The sequence below is a fragment of the Stegastes partitus genome, unplaced genomic scaffold (assembly GCF_000690725.1).
Source record: "Stegastes partitus isolate 25-593 unplaced genomic scaffold, Stegastes_partitus-1.0.2 Scaffold77, whole genome shotgun sequence".
Taxonomy (NCBI): Eukaryota; Metazoa; Chordata; class Actinopteri; family Pomacentridae; genus Stegastes; species Stegastes partitus.
The window spans coordinates 760,809-772,430 of NW_007577808.1; the positions used below are offsets into that span (position 1 = coordinate 760,809).

Sequence of the window (11,622 nt, forward strand, 5' to 3'; positions counted from 1 at the left end):
TTAAATGTCAAAAAATTTAAAATTATTCTTTCAGTTCCTGCCGCCCTTGTGCATATTGTCCCTTAGAGAGTGATTGATTTGTTTTTTAGGAGTCAAAGTTGTACATTTATGGAGTTCAAACAGTTAAATTAGGGAAAACGAGCTTCATGATGGTTAATCCTCGGGAGATTTTGGCCTTTGCTGACGAAATTATGCGTGCCTCTATGTGCCAAACAGTCATCTGTATGTAATGTAGAACCTTCTAGAGGTTCACTGAAAGTGACCACTGGTGGAAAAAGAACTTTTTTTAAAGCAAACCAAGCGAAGTCTCGCTCTGCAGCCAGTCATGCTGAAACACAACAAGAACTCTCACTTAAGGAACTTGAGCTCGATTAAAGGGAACATTCAGTCCAGCTTAAAATGATCATTTGCGTTTAACCACCATCATTTCAAGTTTTTTTCTTTTCTGTAGGTGATTCTTTAGCTTCTCTGCATCATAAAGACTGCTTTCTGGCCTTGTGCCTTTGTTAGTGTGTGTGTGTGTGTGTGTGTGTGTGTGTGTGTGTGTGTGTGTGTGTCGCATGTTTCTGTGGAAGGATCTGAGTTTGTGTGTGTGTGTGTTAGCCTGGTGAATGCATTAGTAAGATGTCAAAGGCGTCCTCTGAGAAGCGAAGCTAGAAATGTGATTCTGGGTTGCTGGGGGAAGGTTGCTATGGTGAAGCTATGCTGAGTAATAAAAGATGGGCTCCGGTCTCTCAGACAGATGGGCTCTGGGGAGATACCTCCCCTAGTCGGCTCAGTCTCTTTCTCTCTGCTCGATCTTTTTATCATCATTCCTCTGATTATTTCCTCGCTGGCCTTCTGTGTATTGATCCAAAGAGTGTTCTTGGTCCTTAAAAATTCTACTGAAACAGGGTTAAAGAGGTAAACAGTTTAGAACACAAGAGGGATGTGGGTTTTTGAGGCATGATAGTGGTGAGATAGAAAAGAGTGTTGGGGGGGGAAAAAAGAAGTGTTGAAATAGACTGAAAGAGTGAGACTGAGAGCGTGGAGGCGACAGACTGACTCTGGCGTGTTTCATCACTTTATCCCTGCTTCACTTTAATTCTCATTCCAAGCTTTCTCAGACGTTACCTGTGAAAAGCGGTGAATTTCGCAGACAAGTGACACATCAAAATTGCGTGCTGGTGGTCACAGAGACATAAATTAAACACGCTGAATAGGAAATGTACAAGTTGCTCTGCCTGTGTTTTGTTTGCACTCATTGTGTCACATTCTATGTACTGCTATAGCACAACAAACACGCTGAATGCATTTCCTCCCTCATGAAACATTTCTGCCCCAAAATGTGTAACTCATCCAAATGAGCTGTGTCTCTCAAAATGCCATGCAGCCAGACGCTGCGTAAAGCCACTCAGGCATGGAAGAAACAGCCAGCGGTTGCAGCTAATCAGCCACACTGATTTTGATTTTGCGGCCACGGCTCCGCTCACTGCTGGTCACGCTCACAACAAATGGTGTAAACGCCCTCACAGACGTCACCAGAAGACCTGTTTCCAGGATTTGTAGAAGCACATTTAACCAAGGCTGAGTGACAGCGAGCAACAGACAGACTGGTGCATGTAGTAGATTGGCTTTAATGGTACCCTGGAGATCCCTTTTAAATATACCATCTTAAAAACATTCAGCCACTTGTTAAAATATTTAAACTCCTGCGTTTTTCTAAGGGTTTCAGTAGAAGGCAGCTGGATGGCTCCTTTTGGTTCTTGAAAAAGCTCCCACTTTCATTCAAGAAGGTTCCACAGTTCTAATGGAGGAACAGTTCTAGCAGGTTGAACTCAGTTAAAACCGAGGAAACCTCTTCAAGGAGAGGTGCCATGTTTTCAGGAACCAAAAAGCAAAGTCCAGTTGCCTTTTACTGAAGGTTTACCATGACCTGGAGAATCCACACAGACAAAATCCTTTACTATTTAGATCCATGTTTGCTAGTTTTTGTTAGTTTAATAGTGTTTCTTGGTGTGTTACGTCTGTCATTTAATGATAAAATGTAAAACCTCTGGAGGGGAGGTCTGCCATTTATAGCAGCACTGCTTCATTGCGTAAGTACTGATCAAAAACTAGCACAAAAAACTCAGACAGAAACAGACGCACATCACTGAGAGCTGTTGAAGTACGTATATATAAGAAGAAGAAAACGTAATGTAATATTTATTGCATGTCTACAATCTTTAAATTCAAATTGACTAAATTAACAGAAGGTGAACAATGTTTTCTTACAGGCTGACCTTTACTTGGCATGTAACATGTTCACATTAGCAATTTGGAATTTACACATTTAAAGAGATACGATATGATACGATACGATACGGTACGGTACGATACGATAAGAAAAGATAACTTTATTAATCCCAAAGGAAATTCTTGTTGCCAGATATTGTTCAGGGAAAAAAAGAACTAATGAGATAACAGAAGAAATGCAGTGCCTGAAAGTAAAAAGCAATAAGTATGATAAATTACTGAAATTATGGAAATAATTGGCTGAAATGAGGCTAGAATGGAACAGTCAAAAAGTAATTCTGGCAATTATTCGGGGGTAATTAGTAGTATCACGCATGATAATGAAAAAAATGAAATATTATATTGCACCTGAAAAAAGAAAATGAAATATTGAGCATAAAACTGAAACATTACACCAAAGAAATGAAAATATGAAATATTGCACATGAAATGCTCGACATGATATGGAAACTGATGTTGCACAAACTATTAAAAAGGAGCTATACAGACTTTATCATGATTTCAGACATGCCTATGCCTTGGTTTGGTTTCTAGTATTATAATTTGTACTGTATTTTTAAGCTCATCTTTCCACTACAAGAACAGAGACTTTATTTTAACAGCATGTTCTGAAACTGCAACATGGCGCATCGAACATTTTCTTCTACCACAACAATATCTGAGTGGTTTTCATGCTGCTACATTCTCTCTAACAGCATATGAGTGTATGTGTGAGAATCCAAGTCAAGTCCAGTCAAGTCAGTGTTATTTGACATGACTTGACTTCAAGCTGTGTCCGTCCGTGTCCAGCTGCATTCTAGTTCGTGTTTGTACGTCCTAACGCACATGAAGCATGTGACATCTGAAGGTGTGTTTCAGGTGTTTAATGCGGCGCCACGGCAGCTAACACGGCAACAAAGGCAGACTTGAAAGGCCGTGACGGCAAAGTCAGGAGTCAGACTTTTAATTCAAAGTCTAACCTTTCAATATTCATAATCCTCCAATGTTTTATTCTCTTAAAAGTGGAGGGAAGATTTTCTCAGTGAAGAGACCGAGATCTTTGAATAGAAGGTGCCCGAGGGCTTGAGAACTTCAGAACCTCAGATCCACAGCAGTCCGTCCTCAAATGGTTTCTGACATGGTTAGAGGTGAAAACAGGACATTTCAGCACAAGCTTAGATATTCTTCATCCAAAAAAGAAGGGTGGAAGGAAAAAAAGACTCCTGCTTTATACAACTTATTTGTCTCGGGATCATAAAAGTTGCATGCTGATTGAGTGAACGGTCGATGGGTTGTTCCTTTCATACCCTCTGTCTTCTCGTGTCAAACTTCATTAAGGAGACACAGTATTTTCCCCCGTAACTGCTGTCATTTCTTACCTGCAACAGACTGCTGCTGCCATCAGTCACGTTCTCACTCGCCGTGCTTTTGGCTTCTCCACAGGTATCAACAAAGGAAGCTGTTTTCGTATCAATCACTTTCCAGAGGATAACGACTACGATACAGACAGCTCAGAGTACATCTTACGTAAGTCGCTGCAACCCTCTTCAAACACTTCAACCCCTTAATCCTCTCTTTTTTATCCTGAGTGGTGATGGAGTTATCACAAGGCTACTTAATGTGTCATGACATCTCTATCCGTTCCCCATAAAAGCCTGATGTCATGACAGTAATTGGAGCCATAGAGATGATAAAGTGTGCTGGGTGAAGGGAGTAGTCTGGGGGAAAAAAAGGGGGCAGAGTTTACCCATATAAGAGCAGGTTTTATGTTTGACCAAAGTATCGTAGAAAGAAAAAAAAAAACCAAAACCTTTCAACAGCTTCATTCCAATCAGTCGAGCTTTGCGATCAGCCACACTCAGCATGCTATATTTTGTGTCTAGTTTGATTCCCTGTAGCCTGAGGCAACCGCTGCCATTTATACTGTTGTCTACATTGATGAATTTCAATAAGCTCGGGAAAATTAAATTATGTGCTCACTTGGTCAGTGTTATGGAGCGGCTTCTGCAAATTAGGCCTTAGCATTTATCTTAGTTTACGTAGAGACGTTCATCCCTTAAAACCTGAAGTTTCTTTCACTTCTTTTGTTCCACTTGTAGCAGATCTGCCATATGGTGCTATTTCAGGAGCAGAAATTGCATTAAACCGAAGTGTAAGTGGTACAGTGCTGTGCATGCATTATAGTAGTTAGACTTCTTATTGAATCATGTCTGACACAATATTCCCTCTGTGATAATTGAATGCAAGTTAAATGTCTGGAGATGTCTCCATTGTGTAACAACAACTGATTCTAATACTAGCAAACTGTGCTTAAATTATGACTTTATGAGAATAATAATAATAGAAACACAAGGTGAATAAATAAATCAAATGCTTTTATGAATATAATAAGTACTGTCCAGTGAAACGTGACCAGTCCTATTGGACATTTAGACCAAAGCCAGTGTTGAAATATGAAAGATCAAATCTAATTACAATGGATTGGTAAATGGTCGGCACTAACTCAACCAAAGTGAAAAGCACTTTACAATGTGTTTGTCATTGACCCTGCCATCAGTGGGAAGTTCAGTGTCTTGACTAAGGGCAGAGTTGTGGGTGTGGAGAGGAAGAGGATTGAACTGCCAAGCTTGCTATTAGTGACCAACCTGCTCTACCTCATGAGCCAACCACAACTTAAACTCAGCAGACATATTGGTGCTTTTTCCATCTAGAAAGAACAACAGGCCAACAAATAGAAAATGGGGAAAAGAAAACACACAGAAACATTCCTGGTTAGGACTACTGACATGTTATTATCAAAAGGTTGTGGGCAATGGTCTACGTAATCTGAGGGGGATATTTTCCGTTATTTATATTACTTTATAACAACAACAACAACTACGTTCTCCAAAGCGCTTTCCAAATGTGTTGCTTATCACCAGCTCACACCTCAGTAGCAGTAGAGGTACTTGACTGCTATCAGAAGAAGTTTAGGGTTCACTGTCTTGCCCAAGAAAACACAGGGAGAGGCCGGGGATCAAACCGTCAACCTTACAATCTGTGGACAACCTACTGCACCATCTGAGCCATTAACCACCTGTGTAGGTACCCTGGTGCCACCAAACAGATTTAACTGGTCATGACAGGAACATGGGACCTCTAAAGGTGTACACTGGTGTCTGGCACCAGGATGCTGTGGGTCCAGTGGGTTGTAAGATGGGGCTTCTATGGATTGGATTTGTTCTGGTGCTCTGTGGAACGTGAAGGCTGGGTTAACCATAGATATGTATAATAAAGGCTAGATGTCTCGCCCACGCTGTCGGCCAATGGAAACGCACAGCCACACTGGCGGCCATCTTGGTACGGTGCGCTCGCTCACCCATAGCATTATGTTGTCGTGGTGCATGTACTTTTTAAATAACCATAACTTGCTCAATTTTCTACCGATTTTCAAACGGTTTGGTTTGTTCTAAATGTCAGAGGTGTAGCTATAACACTGCGCTTATGGATAATTATGTTACACTCTCACGACCAACAACAATTTGTATTTTAATTATTTTGTATTTTATTAGTATTTTTGTAATTTAAATTGTAGCCACATTAATAACGTTTGTAAGAAACCAAACCGTTTGTAAAGATTTCAGCGAGATAAGAGTATTTATGTGTGCAGATCACTCACCTTCCTTCACGTACCACAGGTTCTGCCAGAGAACTGCCCCAAATCAAGATGGCCGAAGGGTGATCCCATTCAAAACGCTGCCTTAAGACATCTAGCCTTTATTATACATATCTATGGGGTTATCACTTCTATCTCTTTGTAGTGTTGCTTGTTCTAAAACAGGGTGCATTGTCCTGCTGTTAGGGAGTGCCATTGCCCTAATGGCACTCCCTAACAGCAGGACTCATAGCAGCAGCACTTGTGCAACACTGTTCAGATGGTTGGTACATGTCAAAGTAACATCATACAGTAATGCCGATGTCCCACCGGCACACTGGGATTGTCCTGGTATGCCCAGCAGCCAGTACACCACTACTTGTCAGCCAACATGTCTCCATGTGCCAACACCAACGTATTTGTGTGGCGAGTAACATTGTCCAGCCAATTTAGTGCCTGGCCTCTACTTTAGAAGTGATTTATGATCTCATTTGCATTGACAGGAAAGCTTCACTCTCTCTCTGTCTTGTGTGAACAGGTATAGTTCGTGCATCAAGCCTGTTCCCCATCCTGAGCACCATCCTTCTCATGTTGGGCGGCCTGTGTGTCGGGATTGGACGCATCTACAGCAGCAAAAACAACATCCTGCTGAGTGCAGGCATCCTGTTTGTGGCTGCAGGTAGGACAAGACTGACAGTGTGCTTTAGATAAAAACACAAACTGGTAGAAGCAGATTTTGTGCAATGCCACAAACTGAAAGGAGGAGAAGGACATGAATTCAGTTCAGTTCAGTTCATTCAAAGACCTCCTAAATTTTCCTTTATACAAAAGAAGATATTTCTTCTACTTTGAGATCAGCAAAAGAAGTGTGTTTAATTCTTATACTGCAGCTTTGCACACCCACACAGTGCTGTGACCCACATGGAGAGTTGTAAAAATATATATCCACTATATAACAACCTTTAGGTTTTAGTAATAATTGTTCTTATTAACCCTCTGACCAAAAAACCCTAAAAAACACCAAAATGACAACATTTGTCAGAGCCAGAAACTGCAAAAAGAGAAAGATTTCCAACTTTCTGACAGTCCTTGAACTACTCATCAATGGCGTGCTGTTCCACTTTTAAAATTAGGCAAATCTAAGCTTAAAAACCTGAGTGCTCCAACAGAAAGCCATTACTGACTCATCTGCGATCAGTCGTCACATGACACAAAGTCAAGGGCTGAACTGCAGGCTGTGTAAAACATCCATGTGATGTGGAGCCCCTGTTTTTTCTGTTGTCGGTAATAGCTGTTAAACAGGTTGTACTGTTGATTCCTTTTATTTCTCTTTCTTTTTAAATAAGCAAGTAAAAAAAAACAGCTTTAGTTTGTTTGTTTTTACAGTTTGTGACTTTGTTGCACTACACATAAGACATTTTTGAGTTCTTTCTGCTTCTGGCCACGATTCTGCTGTTTCCATAGAGATGCAAATAAAAATGTCAGGAGCCAAAAACCCCCCAGAAACTGCTTGGGGGGCTCCGAGAGTAAACAGTGCTTTTTGTTATTCTTAGCATCTGAGTATTAATATTTCTCACTACATCTTTCCTTCTCTTGTTTGTCCCCTTCTTCAGGCTTGAGCAACATCATTGGCATCATTGTCTACATCTCCAGCAATGCTGGAGATCCCAGTGACAAGAAGGACGAGGACAAGAAGAACCAGTACAACTACGGCTGGTCCTTCTACTTCGGTGCCCTCTCCTTCATCGTGGCCGAGTCGGTGGGCGTCCTCGCAGTCAACATATATATCGAGAAAAACAAAGAGACGCGCTTCAGAGCCAAACGTGACTTCATCAAAACCACCTCGTCCTCGTCCCCGTACTCTCGCATACCGAGTTACCGCTACAGACGACGGCGCTCACGGTCCAGTTCGAGGTCAACCGACCCGTCCCGTGATCCGTCCCCGGTGGGACTGAAGATTGGTGCAGGGGGAGGAGGGGGAGGAGGGCTGGGGATGGGTTTGCCAATGGGGGATGTATCCCTGTACGCCCTCAGCAGGGACCCTTTGAAGGGTGGGAGCGGGACTGCAGGCCCCTACAGCCCCGAGAGGGACTCTGGGTTTTTACAAGTGCACAACTGCTTCCAGAAAGACATGAAGGATGGAGTGAACCGGAGGACCACGCCCGTATGAGGTCAGGAGTCTATTGTTGTGCTAAACAATAAGCTTGATGGAACACATTAGAGGTTGTACAGTTGATGAGAATGGACAATTTCTCCCCAGGACTGTTCACACGGTAGCGATGCTGAAAGGTCAGAGCTCAGAATAGGTTTTCTCACATCCCTCTGAGACAGAAAAGTGCGAATGCTTCATTTGGTGGAGGAGGAACGCTCATATCAAAGTCATTTTCTTTGATAGGACTCTTTAAAAATTGGTTGCAGAAATTTTGTAGCAATGTTTGAAGAGTTTTAAAATATGACGCCTGCCGTTTGAAAAGAAAGGAACTTCAGCTCTTACAGAAAGCCTTGAAAATCTTTTACCTGTACTGGTATCCTTTAAAGGTAGTCACTCAGTGGCTCTGCCTAATAAGAGGATTAACCTTTTGTAGACTTAAGGCTCGATATATTAAAGATTCAGAGTATTGAATTTATGGTAACAATGTTTTTCTTCTGAATTGGTGTTTTAAAATGGAAAGTGATTCATGTGATTGTTATCGGAGTATTATCGTGTTGTACTTGTTTGTAACTTAACACAAATGGTGCTAATCTGTTCACCTTTGATGATCTTAAGCCTTCTCGACTCCCCATTTAAACACTTTTATTGTATCTCAATAACCTCTCTCTCAAACTTCTATGTGAGTTCTGTGATAAATGTTGCAGTATGATGTGAGTGTGTGTTACGGCTTTGAAACACTGCCACACTAAGACACATTCATCCTATGAGTATGGATACCTGTAGATATGGATTAACGAGGATGCCGAGGCGCGCCGTACATTCAGTACATTCCAGTATGCTGTGAGGTGCATTAGTGTAGACATTATTTGTACAGACAGCCCGTGTAGTTTACTCTCCATTCACTCAGGGACGATGTAGGGAACTAATGAATTCCTTACCGAAGCCAGACAGACTGTTACAGTTGGTGTGCGTGTTAAAGCAGAGGTGAGATCATGCTCTGTGTGCGTTGCTGTTAATTAACTCTTGTTTCTGCATTTACTGCCTTTGTGTTCAAAGTTTTTTTTGTTTTGTTTTGTTTTGTCTGGTACAGATTCTTGATCATGCTGCAAGAAAACACACTTGTAGATTCATATGTAAAGTATTTCTGTATTGCTCCCCATCAAGAAGAAACGATGATTTTCAAAGAATTGACGAGAAACAATAAATCATTTTGTGTCAGGATGTAGTTACGTGGCTTTGTTTTGCTGCTTTTGCATAATGGATACTGGGGGAAAATTATTATGACATGTAATTGCTAAAGTTGTATAAAGAACCAATTTTTTTTATTTGGTTGATTTTCGTGCACAACTCTTGAAGAAAAAAGTTTGTCCCGAACATTTCTTTTAGGGTGTTTTAGAACAATGTTGGCTTGATCACCTCTGATTTTCCTAAATTTTTGATTGCAGTAAACATGGATATTTAAGAATGTATTTCTCATTGTTATATCAAATACTTAACTGGACAAAATGATTAAAAAAAAATAAAAAATCAACCCACTTGAAAATTCAAGGCTCTACGCTGCAGATCAAGTAGATCCAAAGTAGATCAAATAATCTCTGATAATGGGTGAGCTCAAATATGAAGATGTGAACTATTTTGAAACTCCAGAAATCTGTTTTACTTGGATCAGGATATCAAGCAATATTTCTGTTAGGGCTAGGGTGAGGCTTTAGGGTAAGGGGTTAGGGTTAGGGTAAGGGTAAGGGATTAGGGTAAGGGTTAGGGTAAGGGGTTAGAGTAAAGGTAAAGTACACATTTCACATGTCTGCTGTTCCAAAACATCTGCTCAGGAGGAGTTCAGGTGTCCAAGTTAAAACTCGAAGCTCCTAAACTACAGCCCCTGGCCTCACCTTCTGCTGCCCCCATCACGATGCCTCCTGTTACCTCCACCAACTACGAAATGGAATATTTCATTGGTCCATTTGAAATGGAGGAACAAAAGGACAATAACCTCTAATAACTTGTTTAACTGTACACTAAATTGTATAATTCATCCCACACCCACCCAACCGGTCGATGTAGATGGCCATTCCTCCCTGAGCCTGGTTTTTTGGTTCCTTCCCACTCTTGCGGGCTGCTGACGCTTATAGGGAATCCAAATGTTTTGGATTGTTGGGTGTTCCTGCCTTTGTTAAGCGCTATGAGATGACTTGTTGTAAATATGCACTATATAAATAAAACTGAATCGAATTGAATTGAATTGAATTGACTTGAACCTGTTCAATCAGTTATGAAAGCTCATTGTTGACCACTTTGGTCTGCAGCTGAGGGATGGAGCTCCGCAACTCAACTGAACTCTTGATTGCTGAGACATCAGATCGGATGCTGTCGATCAGTTCTTTCATGCAGTCTGGAGTGATCACGCCGGAGCAGGTGCTAGCTTGTGAGCTAACATCGCTATGGCTAGTCGTGTCTCGCTGTTTTGTAGTTCAAAAACCCACGCACTAATTCTTAAGATGCTGTATGACCGACTTCTGTTAGGTTACCTCACATAAGGATCAAATAAATAATCATTAACAAGAGGAGCACATGTGGAGACACCGGATCTCCCTGAGTTATGAAAGTTCAATTAAACAACTTAATACTGATTAAAACTGCTAATTAAAAAGTATTCTTTATGTTTTGCTCTGTAATATTATGACTTGCACCTACATGTGGTTCAGAAAGTATCACTTGTCGACTTCTGCATTATCAATGTTTCTGTTAATCTCTGCTCAAAGATGGGACTTTGTATGATAGGTTCAATGTTTTTCATATTTCAACTCAGCCATAATTAAAAAATGTTTTATATACTTGTCCAATATTGAGATTCCTAAACCATGGCATGATTAGAAATAACAGAGAAATGCTTTTACTTTTAACAGTTCCTGAGACATTGTCATCCAAACATAGCTTCAAATTTCAATGTGCAAAAAATGTTGTGGAAGTGGGTTGAAAAGCAATTTTAGAACATATAAATGTCTAGGGAAGTATTTATTATATCTGAAATATCGCTAAAAAGTCACAGATACCCTTTTAAAATTAAATTTGTTATTGCAAAAGACAAAGAAAAGCAGCAAATTCTAAGTAATGACCAGCAGTCTAGCTTGAAATGTTAGCATTTAACATCCTTAGCTGAACAATTAATTACCTAAATAGTTTTTTTATACCTTTACAAATGCTAGGTCAGCTAAATGTGGAGGCAAATTCCAAAAGTCAACTCCATAATTACAGCTAACTTCACTCGTACCTTAAAGCAAAATACGAGCTGAGAATTGGTCCGAAGAGACAACATGGCGTTTTTTTTCACAGCTTTTTGCTTTTCCTCATAGAGGACATATTTAGGTAATGACGCAGGGTTGATGGGCCTGTTATGTTCTGCTATGAAGCTGCACGGCAGACAGTCGGGCAACCACAGGGTGTTAAAGGAAATCGGCATCAGCCAACTTAATGCTTGACTGAACTAACAGGCTCCCAAATGCTCATCCAGACTTCGAAAAGCTTGTCTGCTTGTCTCCAAACAAGAGCTGGAGTAAAAGGGAGTTGTTGTGTGTGTGTGTAT

At 40.8% G+C, this 11,622-nt stretch overlaps 1 protein-coding gene across 1 annotated transcript in view; it reads left to right on the top strand.

The window, feature by feature from the left end:
- Positions 1-9,263, top strand: part of LOC103353559 (voltage-dependent calcium channel gamma-4 subunit) — a 12,226-nt gene extending 2,963 nt beyond the window's left edge. The window contains exons 2-4 of the mRNA XM_008276600.1: positions 3,700-3,783; positions 6,429-6,569; positions 7,504-9,263. Of these exons, the coding sequence (XP_008274822.1) occupies positions 3,700-3,783; positions 6,429-6,569; positions 7,504-8,060 (782 nt within the window). The 3' untranslated portion in view covers positions 8,061-9,263. The remainder of the gene's footprint in view (positions 1-3,699; positions 3,784-6,428; positions 6,570-7,503) is intronic.
- The last annotated feature ends 2,359 nt before the right edge of the window (positions 9,264-11,622 follow it).